The sequence below is a fragment of the Carassius carassius genome, chromosome 41 (genome assembly GCF_963082965.1).
Source record: "Carassius carassius chromosome 41, fCarCar2.1, whole genome shotgun sequence".
Taxonomy (NCBI): Eukaryota; Metazoa; Chordata; class Actinopteri; order Cypriniformes; family Cyprinidae; genus Carassius; species Carassius carassius.
The window spans coordinates 21,075,161-21,096,055 of NC_081795.1; the positions used below are offsets into that span (position 1 = coordinate 21,075,161).

The 20,895-nt window shown below is 35.7% G+C and overlaps 2 protein-coding genes and 1 long non-coding RNA gene across 3 annotated transcripts in view; 1 reads left to right on the plus strand and 2 right to left on the minus strand.

Moving 5' to 3' along the window:
• Positions 1–20,895, plus strand: part of LOC132122955 (uncharacterized) — a 489,820-nt gene that overhangs the window by 434,177 nt on the left and 34,748 nt on the right. The gene's annotated exons all lie outside the window — the stretch shown is intronic.
• Positions 1,244–6,780, minus strand: stoml3a (stomatin (EPB72)-like 3a). The gene is made up of 7 exons (XM_059533861.1): positions 6,513–6,780; positions 5,598–5,701; positions 5,422–5,494; positions 3,489–3,571; positions 2,979–3,182; positions 2,310–2,444; positions 1,244–1,573 (listed from the first exon to the last, which is right to left on the minus strand). Exons 1-7 carry the CDS (start codon positions 6,571–6,573, stop codon positions 1,376–1,378), a joined length of 858 nt encoding a protein of 285 aa, XP_059389844.1. The 5' UTR covers positions 6,574–6,780; the 3' UTR covers positions 1,244–1,375.
• LOC132122990 (mitochondrial ornithine transporter 1-like) lies at positions 7,791–11,787 on the minus strand. The gene is made up of 5 exons (XM_059533527.1): positions 11,492–11,787; positions 11,029–11,169; positions 9,765–9,940; positions 9,385–9,543; positions 7,791–7,885 (listed from the first exon to the last, which is right to left on the minus strand). Exons 1-5 carry the CDS (start codon positions 11,785–11,787, stop codon positions 7,791–7,793), a joined length of 867 nt encoding a protein of 288 aa, XP_059389510.1.

A 20,895-nucleotide genomic window follows, 5' to 3' on the forward strand; every position in this document is an offset into this window, starting at 1 on the left:
ATGTTTACAGAAAATGCATTAAGCTGTAAGAACTGCCTGTGAACTTGACACCACAGTTATCAGTCATGGCTGTTTATGTCCCTCTTCTCTGCAGAGTATGTATCATAAGTTTTCTGGTTGCTCTGACTCAGATAATATGCTTAAACTGCATTCATGTGGACATTATGAGGGCTTTTGTCCCATTTCATAGAGAATGTCCTGCATCATATTTAACCCAAAGGTTTTTGTGAAAGTAATACAGAACATTACATTAGCATGTTAATTTAGCAACATGCAGGTTATCATGAGTACCTCAGTTCTTGAAATGAAAATGCAGGCTTCTACAGAGACTTATCATTTATTGCAATACATTCAGGGTTTACTGTGTCAAAGCCATGGTCTCAGGACAGGAAGCTGTTTATTCGTGAATAATAACCATAAATTATTTAATGTACACGTTGTTCTTCCCTAAATGGCCTACAAAAACTGTCCTGTATATTACGTGTATCAAAGTGTATATGCACTTGTATTCTACAATCTCTCTAATCACTGTTGTGATGCATTCAAAAACTCTTTTTGATGATTATGTTGCACTTTATTGCACTTTAGGTTTAAATATTAAAAGACAGTGCAAAAGCATACTGTTGTTTCTTAGCTGACTTTCAACTCATTTAAAAAGAAGTACAACTTTCGATAGAAGACCGTTTTCAAGAGTCTAGAAAAACAATATTAACTAATGTATTATTATTGATAGTATATTATTATTATATTAGTATGAACTAATAAATAAATAAATAAATATATATATATATATATATATATATATATATATATATATATATATATACATATATATATAATTACTAATATAATACATTAGTTAATACCTCAGAAGCCTTTTCACTCAATAAATAGTTCACTCAAACCAAAATGTGCTGAAAATTTACTCCATGTATACCCCAGTGACAGCCCTGAGTGAGGCCATCCAAGATGTCGATGATATTGTTTCCTCATTGGAACAGATTTGGAGAAATATATCAATCTATGAAGTCATTAAAAAACCTTGGATTAACACCTTGGATGTTAATTGATGGACCGGAGTGGATTACTGTGGATTATTGTGATGTCGGTCACATTTTATTAACTAAAGTGTTAATGTGATGTTGTTATCAACTGTTTTGACTCATTCTGATGGCGCCCATTCACAACAGAGGATGCTAACTCATCTTGGACGGCCTGAGGACGAGAGAATTTTCAGCATATTTTCATTTATGGGTGAACTATTCCTTCAAAGGCAGCATTTTTTTCTCACTGAATTCGGTTTCACAGAAAAAGGAAAAAAATAAACATCACATTACAGCTTTTTAAAAATACTAGAATCATGGAAATCTGGAAATCATTCATTCTTTTTTGATGTGAAATGCTGAATGAGATCAATAGGCACGGGGAAGATAATGGTGGAGTTTCTTTCTGCTGCTATGGCGTTTAGAGTCTGGAGGTATCGCAGCTGCAGAGCTGATGGTGACTCAGAGATCACTAGAGACGCTTCCTTCAGTGCCCGCGAGGCATTCATCTCACCCTCAGCTGCAATCACCTAAACAGAGAATAATACACTTGAGTCGCTTGTGTCATATGTTGTGCCTGATATGTATTTTCTTCTGCATAATGTATTCCTCTCAATATTAAACCGTAGGGCCGTAATCACTGATTTTCACCAAATGATTCTAAAAAGCCCCTTAGAGTAATGCTTTTGTGAGAAATCTCAATTAAGGTGAAACTTATTACTATTGACAAGTGTGACATTTTTAATATAAAAATCCCATATAAAAATATCCCAATTTATAAGTGGGTATGACAGAAATGTATATAATAATAACAATAATAATGCAATGATTAAAACCTATGCCATAATGGGTAACAGTATTGCAAATGTGCTTATTTGTATCACTTAGCTAGTATGGCACCAAATTTTGGTTTATAGTAACTGATAAACTTTATTTTCCACATGAATCCAGAAAAAAAGATCATTCTACAGTTTTTACATTTACAGTTACAGTTAAAATCAGATACATATAAGGATCAGTTGCCATTGTGTTCAGTGTACTGTATATTATATTTATTTGCTTAGACAATGCACTGCAACAATAGAGGTCTTCTGAATACACTGGCTTTGTTGAAACTAAATATTCACTTTGAGTGTACTATTTTGCGCCTGTGTTATTTATGCACCCTAAATGCAATGTTGGGTCCATTATTTGGGCAGTATTGACTTTCATAATTAAATATTTGTACATGAATGGCTGCAAGAGAGTTTGTTGTGGTGGTCTCACCTTTGCACGTGCTTCTCGAGCAGCTTCAGCTTCTGCAGCCATGGCTCTCTGAAGCTGGATGGGCAGCTTAACATCCTTTATCTCCACTCGCTCCACTTTAATGCCCCACACGCTAGTGGCCTCATCCAAGGCCATCTGTCATCAAGATGATAAATAGCTGTCAGAATCTAGGAATATGATATACCTTTCTTGTGGGTAGATCTCTTGGTTTAGCTTCATAAATCCAATCGACTGCTTTGTGATATGTTTAGCGTCTTTTTGTCCCTTTGGAAGTTAACAGATGTGGTCATTGTATGGAAAGGAGCTACATCTATGGAGGGCCAAACTTGCAGAAATTAAAAACAACCAAATAAATAAACAAAGACACAAATAAATAAATATATTAATAAGAAAATATCAAATAAAAAAAATGAAAATATAAAAATAATAATTATATAAAACAATAAATTAACAAAAAAAATAATAATAAAATAAAGTTTTTTAAATGTAAATGTGTTTTTGGAATACATATTTTTATTTATCTTGTATTCCTTTAGTTATTTTCATACTGTTACATTAATATTTATTTATTCCCCCATTGGGCACCCTTTCTGGTCAGGGCCACTGAAATTGTCCTAAGCTCCCCACAGTAACGGTGCCCCTGTACTGCTGCTCTGAGAGTTCATGTACCTGCATGTTGTATGAAATGCCCTCTCTGTCAGACAGCAGCTCTGACAGGCTCTTTGTGCCCAGAACATTTCGCAGGGTGGTCTGTGCCAACAGCCGTGTTGCATGGTCTGCATTCGACACGTTGGCCACGGAACAGATCGGGTCAAAGACACGAAAGTACACCACACCATCCACACTTACGGTCACAGAGTCCTTTGTCAGAAACTGTTCTCACATAAAAACATGTAGATACTCATCTTTTCATATAATGATCCAAAACTTCACATTATACATTCAGGTTTAGCTTGCCAAATCTTATTTCAGTTTCTATTGGTATGCCTGTTTAATTTGGCAAACTTTGTATTGTCATAAGGGCTCTAATTCAGTAATAAGGTTCTCTGTAACTAAACCTGTTGACTAAAACTATGAAAAAGTTTTTTTTTATTTTATTAATTTTTTACTTTTTTTTTAGCTTTTAAAAATCCTATAATAGTATGTACATTACATAATTAATAATATAATAATGCGTACCTCTTGAGCAGGAATATCAAATGTCACCGTTCTTAAGTCCACCTTCCTGAATGTATCAGTACATGGCAGCACAAAGAAAATTCCTATAATATGTATAAATAATATACAAATGTAGACAGTTATATATTTATATAAATTAAATCGAGGAATGCTCTTTATTAATAACATTATATTATAACAAATTTATACTGTATATACATACAGTATCTCACATTTCAGCAACCATTTTAGTATATCTTCTCAAAGGAAAATACTATAGAAATAAAACCTGGTTGTATTTTAGAGTAGTCAATGTGCTGCTTTTGTAGCAGTATAGATTTAATATCCTCTGAAAATAACTTAATATACAGCCATTATTGTCAATATAGCTGGCAACAAAAGTGAGTACACCATAAGTGACAACAAAGCCGCATGTCCTATTCATAATCTTTATGTTTTTGTCTGCTTGACAGAACCATACAAATTTGTGTATCTTGTTTTAGAGTAGTTAAGATTTAGTGCTTTGAGCACAATTTTCTCATATGGACCACTGTATGCTCAACATGGCACCTCATGGCTAAGGACTCTCTGGGGGATTTAGAATTAGAATTGTTGCTTTCTACCCTGAAACTGCGTTAGATGGGTTCCACTTGGAACAGACCTTGCAAGGGTTGATCAAAGAAGTCGAGTCCTCATGTTATGAATCAGGTGCAGAAGCTGGCTTCAAAAACAGATGCATGAGTGCTTCCAGCATGACTTTAGAGGTTGCAGAAGTGGAAGGTTAGCTTGCCTGTGCTCTGCCATAGGCCACACACTGCAACAAGTCAGTTTGCATGTCTGTCATCCCAGAAGGAAGCCTCTTCTGAAGCTAGCTCACAAGAAAGCCCGCAAACAGTTTACTGGAGACATCCTGTCCAAGAGCAAGAATTACTGGAACCATTTCCTGTGGTCTGATGAGCATACTATAAACTTATTAGGCTCAGATGGTGTCCAGCATGTGTGGCGACACTCTGGCAAGGAGTACCAAGAAAATTGTGTCTTGCCTACAGTCAAACTTGGTGGTGGTAGCATCATGGTCTAGGGCTGCATGCGGTTGGTGCTGGGGAGCTGCGCTTCATTGAGGGAAACATGGATTCCAACATGTACTGTGACATTCTGAAGCAGAACATGACGCCTTACCTTCAGAAACTGGGTAGAATTGCAGTTTTCCAACATGGTAAAGACCCCAAACACACTGCCAAGATGACAACTGCCTTGCTGAGGAAGTTGAAGATAAAAGTGATGGCGTGGTCAATTAGATCTCCAGACCTGAACCCTATTGAGTGGAAGGTGGAGAAGCACCATGTGTCTAACATCCAGTAGCTCTGTGATGTCACTATGGAGGAGTGGAAGAGGATCCCAGCAACAACTTGTGTAGCTCTGGTGAATTCCATGCCCATGAGGATTAAGGCAGTGCTAGATAACAATTTTGCTCACACAAAATATTGACACTTTGGACACAGTTTTAACGTTCACTTTGGGTGTACTCACTTTTGTTGCCAGCTATATTGACAATTATGGCTGTATGTTAAGTTATTTTAGAGGAAAGTTAATCTATACTGCTATACAAGCAGCACACTGACTACTCTAAAATATATCCAAGTTTCATTTCTATAGTATTGTCCCTTGAGAAGATATACCAGTATGGTAGCTGAAAATGTGAGGGGTCTACTCACTTTTGTGAGATATTGTATGTATGTATGAGTATATATATAATATATATATATATATATATATATATATATATATAATATATATATATATATATATATATATATATATATATATATATATAATATATATATATATATATATATATATATATATATATATATATATATATATATATAATATATATATATATATATATATATATATATATATATATATATATAAATGATAAACTTTGGCATACCAGGTCCTTTTGGTTTCTTGTCCACAATACGACCTAATCGAAAGATCACAGCCCTTTCATACTCCTTCACAATCTAAGAGTGAGCCAGTGGAGTACATTGTACATACAGTCATCATTTACATAGATGATAATTTTTTTGTATTGAACAATACATTTATTGTCTATGGAAAATCTACCTTGATGCACATAAACATGGTAACAGGAAGCAACCCTATAGTGATAATGATGGCGATAAAGATAATGAACCAGCCAAAGCATCCCAGTGAGGGAGGTTTATCATCTGAAAGACATGGAGCCAACATGAATTATCCTTGAATATGGTACACTTTGTTGTCCAGTTACTGTTTTTAAAAACATGAGGCACAAATACCACATTCCTTAAGAATTGTTAGATATCACCTCAGTTGCATTAATATTGAACCAAACCATAATATTTATTTGTCTGCTATATCTACTGTCTTGTAACATTTTACAATCATGTTACTTACTACTTTTCCCCTTCATTATTCAGTCTCATTAATGACATGGAAATACAAGTATCAGTTTTCAAAATTACATTTTCATATTGCAGTTAGTCAGATCAGCCTTCATTACTTACTCAAAAAAAAAAAAAAAAAAAAACCTTTTGCCACCTCCTTTTTGTGTTTTGTGCCACAAAATGTAATGTACAACATTCTAACATTATTAAAGAAGCCTTTTGAAATCTTACCTGTGAAGGTATAATACATGCAAACCAGGCATTATGATGATGCCCTGATATTGTTTAATCAGTGGGGTATTACATTTATTTTTAACTGAAGACTGAATGTCAGGTAAACATATCAAATACCACTGAGACACTCCTACTGACTTACCATGTGTTAACGTTCATGCTTAACCGTGTTTCACTCTGCTTATGAACTTGTCATAAAAAACTGAAACAAGGGTAAAACTGCTGCCATGGAGCATTGTTATCATACAATATATACACATACTTTTTATTTTATTGCAATTTTTTCAATTATCACAGTTACAGTATAAAAAAAATATTAACAGTCAATTTGAATAGTTTTAAGATTATGTTTAAGATATAGAAACGTTCAAAGGGATACCTTGTGTTGTATGTCTGCTGCTCCCAGTCTCCTGGTTTTGGACCCTGATTATGGTGGTCATTTTGAAGAGTGATACCAAACTTGAGATGTGTTGTTACAGGCAGCAGGTAACAGGAGCTTGCAATATGTGCTCACCTTCCCATAAGGGTGTGTCCTGCTTCATATTAGACATGGTGCATGCAGAGCAAAACTGGATTACATTACAACTCATTACATATCAGATGCGAATACCATGAACCTGAATATTACTTGGTGCAAAAGAAATTATTTAAAACCAAAATTTGTAGTTTATAAATGCTTTGCAGTTTGTTATAGTTGTAGTTGGACATTTATAAATCCTAGATTACTGGATAGGTTACATGGCAGAGGAAATATGAGTTGTTAAATCACATGACAAATGCTGATACATGACTAGATATAACCTGTGTGTTCTGTTCTCCAAACTGAAATTCCAGTATCATATTATTGCTGTAGCTATTGGTTGAAGCTAGACCATATAACGTTTAGCCCCTTTTGGCACAGATTTGCTCCTCTATGTGGATGACTGTGGAAAATAGTGTATGTATGCAATTTGGTATGCAGACATGGTTTGTATTTTTATTTTTGGAATGTTGGGGCATGCTGTCACACAAATTTTATATATACACTATTTTAATTGAAATTTCAGTTTGTTAAAACCACGGTTTGATATTTATTGTAATATCACATTTACATTTTCTTTGTCATTCATCTACGATTTCTTTTATAAAGTTTGTACAGTAGGTATACCTTTTGATAGATTGTATATTTTATAATCTCTAGTTAAAAAATATATATATAATAATTCTCTCATTAATAAAATACAGAAATGAATTAATATTGAAAGTATTACTTTGTAAACAATTCAAAATATTTAATAAAGCCCACACATTTGGCAAACACAGGCCTTTTCAGCCTTCCAAGTTGTTCAGATATGTGTATACCAAGACCTCACTAAAGGTAACTGTGAAGAGCTTTGGGTCTCCAGAGACACATGCAATCGAGAACACCTCACCATAGAGATAAGCCGTTTGTAAACATTAGATCAACTCAATGAACACTGCCTATATATAAATTAAAAACTTTTCTTGGCATTATGACATTATGTGTTGTCGCTTGTACTGCATAATGTATTCAAGAGTTTTGCTGCCTATGATATCACACAATCCATCATGCCCTCTAGCTAATAAAACTGTTATTTTATTAATATATTTAAAACAATTATTTAATGTGAGTAATGCAAAATGAATTGTAAAATCTTTATAGCGCTACTTCCTGGAAGAATGAAGATTTTACATTGGCAGGAAATGTTCGGATCATAGTTGGGGTCAGACCTGAATACAGAGGTGCCACTCCTGCAAACAAAATGTCAGAATATTACACATTATTATTTGTTATCATATGATGCAGTTATTGATATGATCCAGTTTTATAAAAGAAAAATTATTTCTCAGGGAACAGTGCCAATGCCCATTATGTGTCATATATAGGTGTCCTCATGTCGTACTATACTGATACTATTAATACTGTATCATTCGAATTTTAAAATGAAATGGTAACTTAAATATTTTTACTTTGATTATAAGTCCAAGAAAATATGTAGATTTTTTAAAAAGCTTTAAATATTGCAGAAATTAAATAAAATACTTTTTTCTTTTCTTTTTTTACTAGTTATTAATGCACTGTTATTCAACATGCACTGTTATGCACTGTTTTGTGACATGTCCACCTTTAAAACAATTAATAAGCCTACTGTATCTGATACAGACAAATCTGAGCATATAATGTCAACATGATAAAAATGTGCTAAATTGTGCTGTACAAAATCAACTGCATTGTCTGATCAATAGTTTATACTTTTGTAGCAAGTAAAAAGGATTTCAGCATAATTCTACAAACATTCCTCTTCAAGTTGTGGTAAATGTGTCTTTATGAGTTTACAATTTTATACTGTTAGTAATATTTCAAGATGAACGCTTACTGGAATGACTCAGCAAAATTTTGAGCATCAAATATGATGCATCAGACTTTTAAGTTTGTTTGTTCTCTGAATTATCATTGAATTGCATTGCAATACATGTTTTGACCCCAGAATAAAAACTGAGCTCATAAAACTAAGCATTTAAATATCATCTTACTAAGGCATATTATTGAGAGATATAGAGTGATAACTGATATACTGTATGTAAATAGTATGCTATACTGTTAAGAAGAACTCCTTGATTTACATTACAAAATTGCATGCTTCAATCAATATAAAGTGCAAATGCATATGCCAACTTTATTATTTAGGTTTCTTTCTGTTTCTAAATAAATTTGGTTCATTAAACTGTTCATTTAAAGAAAGAGAGATTATTTTCTGACTATTATATCATATGTCAGGTTTAACAGGGATTAAGAGTGTCAGACACCATAGAAATTATAAAATTTTTTGGCAAAAGTGGCAAAATTTCTTGAGAATAACTGATCTGAAAACATCTTCAAAACAATAATTTTGTACCTGCAATGATCAAGGAACTTGATCAATTATCAATAATCAAACATAAAAATATTTATTGTTTGTCTTTTGGAAGCTGCAGAGGCATTGGCATGATGCCTCTGATCATAATTACAGTTCATAATATATATTTCATTCAATAATTAAAAGATAGTAGTAAATTAATTATTTTACTCACTTTTTGTGTACTGTGCAGTTGTATGCTTATTAGTGTACCACACTATTATACTAGGTAATGACAAAGTGTATTAAACAATAAGCTGAGTTTCATCAATTATGAGGTTTCATGACAAACAGGGTGTTGCATACAGTATGCATCACTTGGTTTTGAAACAAAGATAAATACTGAAATCTCACCCTCATTTCGTAAAATCCCCATAAGAGTCTTGAGGAAGCCTTCCTGTTTCCCGGCTAAAGACTGAACCTGGATGCAAGACTTCACACAGTCTATGGGGTACACAACCAACCACAGACAGGCACCGCCAAAACCATCGCTGAACATCAATGGCAAAACAGCTGTCAGAAACACATGGATACTGAGCAGAATTTCCTGTTTATTGAGAAGAATCATCCAAGCTGTTCTTTTCCACAGAACAATGAAATTAATGAAAAGGCAGCTTGGACATACTTTAAAATATCTTCCACACAAGAAAAATGTCATATGGGTTTGCAATGAAATGAAGGTGAGTATATGGTGACAGAATTTTGAATTTTAAGTGGCCTTCCCATGAACTGACCTATGTGCTCTTTGTCTCTGCCCATGTGGTTGGCAAACATTGAGAGGCTGAGTTGATATCCTCCAAAGAAACAGAAGTATCCAGGTACCTCACGGACTATAGGGGTGGTGAGACCCTGATAGAAACCCAGAGGACCATTTGTCCGTAGCACATTTCTCACAACAGACCACACTGTGCTGAAAGAGAGAAAGGAATTTCAGCTAGATATAAACTACTGCACAACTATGATTTCAAGGTTGTATTTGTCCTAGTTCAATAACATAATAGGTACTCTGCACTTAGGAACAGTAGATGGCTTCAACCAAATTCAGCACCTTAATAGGTTAATTTGCCAGCAAATTAAAATTAGGTCATCGTTTACTCACACTCATGTCATTAAAAACATGTATGTGTAACAGCCAACCAATCAATCAATCAATCAATCAATATTTTGATAAATATTTCAGTGTTATCTGAATATTCAATGGTCACCAGAACATTTTGGTTACCCACATCCTTAAAAAATACCTTCCTTTGACTACCAAAGAAAAATGCACATGGTAACCACATGAGGGTGAGTAAATGATGACAGGATTTTAATTGAAACAAAACAGAACAAAATAAGTATTTCTGGGAATTCTCAAGAGCTGTCAAAAACATGCAAATAAATAAATAAAAAAAAAACATTTGCATAAGAAAAGTGTCTTACATTTTTTTTCTTGATTATAAAAAATATTTTGATTTTCTTGTTAGCGTAATGTGAACATTTCTCATTGGTGTGATGCATAAAAAAGTATGTATGAGTATGAATTCATACATCATGGTATACTTGTTATTGCTTTAATTCTTATTGATACTAATAAATAAAAATTGTATCCAAACACAATGATTGTTTAAATCTTATGAATACATTTTCATATGACAACTATCCTGATTTCTGTCCCAGGTTTCAAAAGTATTAACACTTTGAAAATATATATATTTTAATATATATTTCTGATTTGAGTCTAAACACATATACTATGTACTGGAGAAGTATGAATACTGTTAAAGGGTTAGTTCACCCAAATATTAAAATTATGTCATTAATGACTCACCCTCATGTTGTTCCAGACCCGTAAACCTCTTTGAGACCTGAGAGGTCTCTGACTAAATCTCAAATATCTTAAACTCTTCTTACGGGTTTGGAACGACATATTTTTTTTTTCTTCGGTGAACTAACCCTTTAAAATACAATAATCTAAAATAAAAAAATATACATGTTTTTTTTTTTAAATCTTAAGACCTTTTCTGTTCGCTGGCGATCTTGCCAGATGCCTCCATTTCATGCATGGCCTGCAGCTGACATTTAATCAGTTCAGTGGGGCATAAAGCCAAAGAGGAGAAGACAGAAGCAACCGAGCCTGAGCAGGCCTTCTGAACATCACTGAAACACAAAATACAGCTGATAATCGCACACACTGTTGAACTTCAGTTGAGGTCGCACTGACATTGTTATAGTTTATGTCAAATTTCATGTTGAATCAAAGGTAATCAGAATGACCAAATATAAATCAAGATATACTAACATTTCTGAAACAACAGCGACAGCACACAAAAAAACATAAAACTATTTTCCTGGAGAAAGTGAAATTTTCAGTGACATTATAAGAGTAATAGTTCAATAAGGTAATAGTTCAATAAGTATTCACCGACAACCATTGTGAGACTGATGGAGAGTAGATGCTGGAGGAGGAGGAGATTGTCACAGTAGATCAGCTGGCAGAGAAGAGACTGGCAGAGCTGCAGGAGGAGAAAACCACAGCGTAGCTGTAGACCCCAAAGAAGAAGATTGTAGAAGAGAAGCCCAAGGTGGAATCAGCGGTGTGGATGAAAAAGGCAGAGCCAGAGTAATGGAAATCCACGATGGAGCATGAGGAGTGGCTGACAACAGAAGAGCTGGAGAATGGGAAGCCCGAGGTGAAAATGCCTTGGCCTGAGGTTTGGGCCTCATTTGCTGAGGTCCATGGTGTGTGCGGCCAGGCATCGTGTCAGTGGCAGTCATGATGTTGGCTTGGGGTCCATGACAGGTGCAAGGAATAGTTGGGAGAGCTAAAGGAGAATATCCAAGGTCTGGGGGGTCACTGGGTGATTGTGATCCTCATCTACCTAATCCACGGTGAATGGGGATTCCCTTAACTGTTGGCACAGATCTAAGTGCAGCTCTTTATTTAAACAAGAAGGCAATTCCGGATGAGGAATAATCCATAAGGTTAACATCAATGAAACAGCTTTGAACTAACACAAAGACAATGACTTGCAATCAACAGTGGTAAGTAAGGGATAGAAATACACAGGATAACTCACAAAAACATACGATGAAGATCAGAAACCAAAGGAACACTAAACTTCAGAGTAAATCTCCATGAACAAAAACAAAAACACAGGATAATTTTTATTATTTTTAGAAATATCTATTATTATATAGTAAAATATCAGGTTCATATATATCACATGGTAAGTACCATGGTATTACATAAAGAAAAAATCAAAGTACACAAAAGTCTTGGCCAGGAGCAAGATCAAAGTGTAAATAATTTTTTAAAAATAGATTTGCACACTGTTACGCTCCCTTTATTCAAAAAGTTAAAAATAGCAACGTTTCGGTCAAAGACCTTCATCAGGGAAACGCACACACAAGCAAAGGTAATAGTTCAATAAGTATTCACAGATTCAAACCGTTTCAATTGATTACACCTGTTAACAATCAAAATCAATCAAGTGAACAGCTATAGTATATCACATTAAAACAACACCTCAGAACATCGTAAGACAACACCCAAACACTCACCCATCTTTTTTAATCACTTTCTAAGTCCTAGAATTGATCAATGCATAACTATACAACATACATTTAAGTACAAAATGAGACCATATCATCAACATTCACCTTTAAATACAAAATATATATCAATTAGAAACATTAATTAAAGTTAAGTTCTAAATTCAAGCCCTTAGGGGAAAAGTGTGAAAGTATTAAGTGTGTAAATATAATAAGCTTCTCTTTTTAATAAGATATGGTTGACATCGCCACCTCTCCTAGGTACTTTAACATGTTCAATTTCAATTTACCTAAGTGTGAAAAGATTATGCCTTTTAGAATTAAAATGTACTGCTACTGGTATTGACATATGATCCCATTACTGAAATCTATTATTATTACAAAGTTGTACAAAGTATTTTAAGAGGTAACATGTAAGAAACTGTAACCCTTTATTGACTATAAACATCTGAAAGTGCAGGCCGTGGATCACATGACATAGCGTCTGTTCTTAAGGATTTAATTACATCATGCATACTGAGTGGACAAGTGAAACATAAGCACATTTAATTACTGGAATCACACAGAATTACTATATGTAGCAAAAAGGGGAGGAGGTTCAACACTTCACCATATACAGTATATAACATTAACAGTTCATGTGTCAAACAGTGATTTTTAAAATTATTTCACTGTATCTTTACGGTTACTCCAGCATGTGGACAAGCACTAACAAATAAGGACCAAAAGGGTTTTTGGATATGGTACTATCATGGTTATATCATTTTGTTTTCCATTTATGTGAATGTACAAAGTAAAATATCAGTCAACTATGGACACTTTTGAACCTGGACTATTTTGAAAATTCCCATCACAGTATCATTTTCACCAAAATACAAATCATATTGTGTTTAATAGCATTCTGACATGAAAATTACACTTAATATTTTACAAATATTTGTATAAATTCAATGGCTCACTACATTGTCTTGTTAAGGCTAATTTGATATTTGTTATTCATGATACCGTGAATTTTGAATTTACCATGAATTTACAAGTTTGCTCTGCATCAGTGGTATATTAAAACAATTTACTGTCATATATATATATATATATATAACAAATGTGATTAAATTCATGCAATGGATATGGTACTTAATTATTTACAATAATTTGTATAAAATTTGTTTATGGGCTAGTTGTCATGTCATACCACATCTAAAGGACATAGTTTATATGACTGCTTGATTGGTGCCGCTTCAGTGAAGCTAACTTCAGCTTAAAAAATGGAGAATAATAAACCATCATTCGCAGTCGGGAAGAGGAAGCTTCTTACTGACTTTTTTGAGACAAAACCATGTGCTTAGACACAAAACAAACAAAGAAACATGGAACAGAGACAATATGGACATGACTGTCAGGGCAGGATCCTGACAGGTTCAGGAGTGCTACAGATCTCGATTAAGATGAGTGACAGCTTTTTAGTAATTATAAAGGGAGTGCTCGTTGTACTTTTTCTGTGCAATATATAATCCATTCAGAATTGTATAAAACTTGTTTTTCATGCTGTTAAGATCAACAGCCACATACACGCTGCAAAGTTTTGGGAACTACATCGGCATATAAATGCGGGATTCACTCTTGAAATAGCTATGACTGATATATTGACAGCCATAGCTAGTTCCTGAATGAAAACGTTTGGACTGAAATGGTTGAATAGTCTGCTGACTGACAGACTCAATCATAACAGTGCCTTGCTTCCACCTACTGGACCTAACTATGTAAACTGCACAGAAATCTTTGAAAAATCCTAACAAAGAGACTGACAGCCAGTCTTGTCACAATTTATATTTTGAATATCTAATAAAGTGGTTTAGTTCTTGCATTTAAACAAACCTTTTGGAGCAAACATTATTATCACAAAGTGTCCATCATAGTTGTTTCTAGGGAAAATAATAATAAAGGGTGGAGCAAGAGAGAGACTCTTTGTTCATAGCATAACTATTTGGTGTTTTAAACCACCAATAATTGGAAAAATATACTTTCAAACATACTGATAAACTAATGTTAAATATAAAAAATACTGTATTTAAAACAGCTAGTTCATATATATAGTGTCATATCGCGTCCTGTGACAAATCTGTCGCATCTGCGCACAGAAGTTATCAGTCTAAATATTCAGCAAAATCAGTCAACAGTGAAAATCAATAGTAGATTTCTTTTAAAGTCCAACAGTTTAACACTAATATTGGACATAAACGAACATGTTAAATATAAAGTATTAAAAACAGGTAAGTTCATATATATGGAGTAAAGTTGAATTGAACTGATCATCAGTCATAAAGCGCTCTGGACCACGCACCTCATGACGAGCCCGACGCACCGCCACAGAAACAAGTAGGAGATGCATCCTAACATAACTGTGCCATTAAACTCAGTTAGTGAGGGCTCGTTTAAAATATTGCACATATAGGCCATTCAGATTAATTGTTAAAGTGTTAAATAACTTACATCTGCAGACAATGTACATCTGTTTGTGGATGGAGACTTTGTAATTCCCAAAACTATGTATTTTGCATGCATCACATTATAGTGCGGAGTGCATGAAAATAATAACAAGGCAGCAGAGCGAACTTATCATCCATAGTGGTTCTCACGTAGTCCTCCTACGTCATCACCACATATGCCGCGTTTCCACCGCAGGAACTTGACCCAGGAACTAGGGACTTTGGCCTGGTACTCGGTGTGTTTCCACCGCAGGAACCAGGTACTTAATAAAGTTCCGGGTAAAAGAATGCCCCTCAGAAAGTCCCTGCTGGCGATGTAGTACTTTTTCAAAGTTCCGGAACTTTCGGGGGGCGGGACTTGAGGGCTAAACATGCTGATTGTTATTGTGTCATGAAATGTAATTTTAAAAGGATTTCAAGCGAGAATGTAGTTGTTTAAAACTCAAATCTGTGGTTTATTTATAAAGACAGCGCCTATTTAAAAATGCATTTCGCCGATCTCGGAGACATGAGCTCCACGTGATCAGCAGGAGCTCAGTGATCATCTATCCGATGAGAAGCAGCCTCACCTCGGCAAGACCTTCTGATATGTGCCACTGGCTCTGATGTCTCTTTAGTGGTTAAACATAAAATATAATTCATTTTGGGTAAATCTAACAGGTTATCTTTGGTCTGTATTCAATTTATCTATATGTTAAAATGAAAATAAAAAAGGCAAATTTATGTAATATTTTGTTTCATTGTAATGGCTGTATATATACACATATCCCTGAACTAAGTACATTTCTCCAGCTGTTTATGTTTAAATGAAAACGAAAGGAGGCAGTGGTATTTGATATCCTATTTCGTTTTATTGTAAACATACAGAGAGGAAAATTGCAGTAGCCAAGACGAGCTGAATGAAGTTATCAAGTATGGTGCTGTTTGCAGATTTACCCGATTTGCGTCGTTGCGGACATCACACTCCGGAGTCGAATGCGCAAAGTCTGAACTACCGAGGATGCACGTCCAAAATCAGCGTACTTTGTATTGAGAAACGCGCGCAAACCTACGTCACCAGTCTATTTGCCTAATCTTCCCGGTACTTTACACCGCTGTGGAAACGCAGAAAGCAACAGGTCTGGGGGGAAAAAAGTTCCTGGGAAAAAAAGTTCCTGGTACAAATGTTCCGGGTAATTTCGGTGGAAACGCGGCAGTAGTGTTATAATTTAAGTGATCAGTCTCTTAAGAGAGGGACCCCGTGAGAACCACTATGCATGATAAGTTCGCTCTGCTGCCTTGTTATTATTTTGTCTTTACTTTATTTGTAACGCCAAGAAAGAGTTAATCTCTCATGTATGAGAAGAGCACGTTGTCGTGTATCAGCCATTAAATGTGTGTGACACCGACTCCTTGTGTTCTATCTCTTTCATTCATGAGTTTAACTAGTTATGCGAGCATTACAACTCCAGCGACTACAGGATCTGATCCTCCTGCGCATGCGGTGTGTGTGTGTGCTCTTGTTTTTGTGACATATCAGGACACAACTTTGTATAATGACATGGGTATGACACAGGTAATTACAAGGAGAGGTTGACTTATGAAGACATAACCCATGTCCCCATTTTTCAAAACGCTTATAAATCATACAGAATGAGTTTTTTTGAGAAAGTAAAAATGCACAAAGTTTCCTGTGAGGGTTAGGGTAAGGTGTAGGGTTGGTGTAGGGCCATAGAATATACAGTTTGTACAGTATAAAAACCATTACCCCTATGGGATGTCCCCACTTTTAACAAAAACAAACGTGTGTGCTGAAGTGAAATAGCTGAGCAGTTTGATAGCCGAATTATAATAAGCCACAAAAATATATATATATAGTTATTATTATTATAATCTAATACATTAATAGGAAAATGAGCCTTATATCATCTTGATTATCGACAGAGAAATCTGTTTATGTTGATATCTCTGACTATCGTCGATACATGATTCTATCATCTATTGGCACAACCCTAATTTCCTCAGCCTCATTGAATCTTTTAACCTGGTTCAGTGGATAAATGACTCCACTCACATTCAGGATCACATTTTGGACCTTGTACTTTCCTATGGGATGACAATCAGTGATGTTGTTATATCTGATTTTATGCTTTCGAATCATAAGCCAATATTATTTTCTACAACTATTCCTTGCATTTCTCACTACACTATTGCAGATGTAAGACTGTCTCGGTCCTATTCCCCCCAGATCCCAAATCAGAACCATGGCTCAACTTGGATATTTGTCGACCAAAACAAGTTAGCAGAAAGGCTGAGCGCAAATGGAAAAAGGACAAGCTACATATTTCACTTCAGCTGTTTAAATGCAGTTTGTCGACTTACCAGAATGCTGTAAAGTCTGCTAAAGCCATATACTTTTCTGACATGATTATAGCAAACCACTCTAGATCAAAGTTTTTTTTCTCTGTTTTAAATCTTCCGGTAAATACAATGTTCTGGTGGCTTCTGATGAGCTATGTGAAAGCTTCTTGAGATTTTTCATTTACAAAATATCTAGTCTGAGATGCAAAGCTAGCCCCTCTCATACTGAACTCTCTAGTCAGTTGCTGAATTCTGTTACCTGGGATACTTTTGAGCCAATCACTCTGAATCTCCTCAAAGAAATTATAGGAAATATGAAACCTTCGTCCTGCTCTCTCGACATAATTTCTCCTAAGTTTCTAAAATTAAATGTTGATTCAGTAGGGACAGGATTGGTGTCATTTGTAAATAAGTGCCTCCTCATCGGCTCCATCCCTGCTGCTCATAAGGTGGCCACGGTCACACTGTTACTCAAGAAGCCTTCACTGGATCCTGCCGTGCTAAATAACTTCCTATCTCTGCGTTACCTTTTGTTTCAAAGGTGTTGGAAAAAGTTGTTCTTGACCAAGTTCAGTTTTTTTTTAAAGTGTAATAATATTTCAGAAAAATTTTAATCTGGTTTTAAGTCTGCTAACAGTACTGAATCTGCCTTGTTGAGAGTTTTAAATGACATCTATTTATCCACTGATACTGGTGACTCTTGTGCTTTTAGATTTATCAGCAGCTTTTGATACTGTCGATCACTCTATTCTGATATCCAGACTAGAGCATAATGTGGGGTTAAAAGGTATCGTCCTCCAGTGGTATGTACCAATCAAGAGAAATGATCCTTCTGCCCTTTTATCATTTCTAAGTTGTTTAGATGAAGTTAAAGTTTGGCTGGACCATTTTTTTTTCTAAGTGAAAACAAGACCGAGATCATCGTTTTTGGGTCTACTGTTAATCCTCAGGCTGCCACCTTCGACCAAGGCAGTCTATAAGGTCTTTGGTTCTTTTAATTGTGATGATTTTGGCACACATTTAACAAAAACCCACCAATTCCCAAACTCAACAAATTAGAATATGATGACATGCCAATCAGCTTATCAACTCAAAACACCTGCAAAAGTTTCCTGAGCCTTCAAAATGGTCTCTGGCAATCATTTACACCCTTCACAAGGAGTGTAAGTCACGAAAATGAATTGTCAATAAGCTGGCTGTTCACAGAATGCTGTATCCAAGCATGTTAACAGAAAGTTGAGTGGAACGAAAAAGTGTGGAAGAAAAAGATGCGCAACTAACCGAGAGAACCGCAGCCTTATGAGGATTGTCAAGCAAACTGGATTCAAGAATTTTAGAGAACTTCACAAGGAATGCACTGAGACTGGTCAAGGCATCAAAAGCCACCACACACAGAAGAGTCAAGGAATTTGGCTACAGTTGTTGTATTCCTCTTGTTAAGCCACTCCTGTACCACAGACAACGTCAGAGGCATTTTACCTGGGCTAAGGAGAAGAAGAAATGGACTGTTGCCATTGGTCCAAAGTCCTTTTTTTAGATGAGAACAAGTTTTGTATTTCATTTGGATACGAAGGTCCTAGAGTCTGGAGGAAGGGTGGAGAAGCTCATAGCCAATGTTCCTTGAAGTCCAGTGTTAAGTTTCCACATTCTGTGATGATTTGGGGTGCAATATTATCTGCTGGTGTTGGTCCATTGTGTTTTTTGAAAACCAAAGTCACTGCACCTGTTTACCAAGAAATCTTGGAGCACTTCATGCTTCCATCTGCTGTCCAGCTTTTTGAAGATGCTGATTTCATTTTCCAGCAGGATTTGGCACCTGCCTACACTGCCAAAAGCACCAAAAGTTAGCTAAATGACCATGGTGTTGGTGTGCTTGACTTGCCAGCAAACTCACTAGACCTGAACCCCATAGAGAATCTATGGGCTACTGTCAAGAGGAAGATGAGAAATAAGAGACCAAACAATGCAGATGAGCTTGAAGGCCACTGTCATAGAAACCTGGGCTTCCATACCACCTCAGCAGTGCCACAAACTGATTACCTCAATGCCACGCTTAATTGAGACAGTAATTAAAGCAAAAGGAGCCCCTACCAAGTATTGAGTACATGTACAGTAAATGAACATACTTTCCAGAAGGCCAACAATTCACTAAATTATTTTTTATTGGTTTTATAAAGTATTCCAATTTGTTGAGATTGTGAATTGGTGGGTTTTTGTTAAATGTGTGCCAAAATCATCACAATTAAAAGAACCAAAGACTTAAACTACTTCAGTCTGTGTGCATTGAATTTATTTAATACATGAGTTTCACAATTTGAGTTAAATTACTGAAATAAATAAATTAAATTAAGTTATTGAGAAGCACCTGTATGCTGTGTATTTAAATTGTATATTGCGAGACTAACCCACACCCCCACCAAAAAAAAAAAAACCCATGAGACATTCGAATGTAAGAATATTTAATCAAGCACGGTGAGTAATGGCTTCTCCTGCTATTGTTAGTTGCACCTCTTGCCACTTGTACAGTTTATCTATCTCTGTCGCAGATGAGGGATTCACATGTGATAAATTGCAGGGAAATAGTTAGGCTGACAGAGAAGATTTCAGAATTAGAGACACGCATCCAAACTTTAATTGAGGACAGTAAGAATGTTAGGGCTCTAGATACGGCTTTGGATGCGTCTAGCTCAGGGATTCCTGTACATTGTTCGGTTCCGGCAACAGAGCCCCTGCAGCAGGGCAACTGGGTGACAGTGAGGTAGCGTAGTCGTGGGTCAAAACACCGCTCTTCTGTTCCGATCAAAACATTAAACAGGTTCTCCCCACTCAGTAATGCACCCACTGAGAAACCTGATGAAAGTGCTCTAGTTATTGGTGATTCTATTGTACGGAACGTGAATATAGAGACACCAGCCACCATAGTCAAATGTTTACCGGGAGCCAGAGCGCCTGACATCTTGGCAAATTTAAAAGTGCTGGCTAATGCTAAACGTAAATACAGTAAGATTGTTATTCATGCCGGCGCTAATGATGCTCGACTTCGCCAGTCGGAGATCACTAAAAATAACATTAAAGAGGTGTGTGAACTTGCAAGCACGATGTCAGACACTGTAATATTCTCTGGTCCCCTCCCTGCTTACCGTGGTGATGAGATGCATAGCAGATTGTCATCACTCAATGGCTTGATGTCTAAGTGGTGCCCACAGAATAACATAGGTTTCATAGACAATTGGACGAGCTTTTGGGGCAGACCTGACCTGTTGAAAAGAGATGGTCTTCATCCCTCCTGGGGTGGCGCCACTCTTCTCTCTAGAAATATGGCAAATAGTCTTAGTGTTTATACTTGACTAACTGGGGCCCAGGTCAGGAAGCAGACAGACTGGCTAAACCGACCGTCTGCTAGCTGCCTCACGTCACAGAGTTCAGTTAATTCTCAGCACATAGAGACTCTTTCACCTAGATATCACACTATAGAGACTGTGTCTGTTCCCCGAACTAGAAAATA

Bases quoted from the DNA above. Each gene is read 5' to 3' on its own strand.
- LOC132122990 (XM_059533527.1), bottom strand. From the start codon at position 11,787: ATGACTGCCACTGACACGATGCCTGGCCGCACACACCATGGACCTCAG. The intron at 9,941-11,028 runs GTCTTAAGATTT...TCTCTCTTTCAG, and splicing joins ATCGCCAGCGAACAGAAAAG to CACAGTGTGGTCTGTTGTGA. The intron at 9,544-9,764 runs GTCAGTTCATGG...TGTTTCTGACAG, and splicing joins CAGAGACAAAGAGCACATAG to CTGTTTTGCCATTGATGTTC.
- stoml3a (XM_059533861.1), bottom strand. From the start codon at position 6,573: ATGACCACCATAATCAGGGTCCAAAACCAGGAGACTGGGAGCAGCAGA. The intron at 5,702-6,512 runs GTATCCCTTTGA...CATGTCTTTCAG, and splicing joins CAGCAGACATACAACACAAG to ATGATAAACCTCCCTCACTG. The intron at 3,183-3,488 runs GTACGCATTATT...ATGTGAGAACAG, and splicing joins TTGATATTCCTGCTCAAGAG to TTTCTGACAAAGGACTCTGT.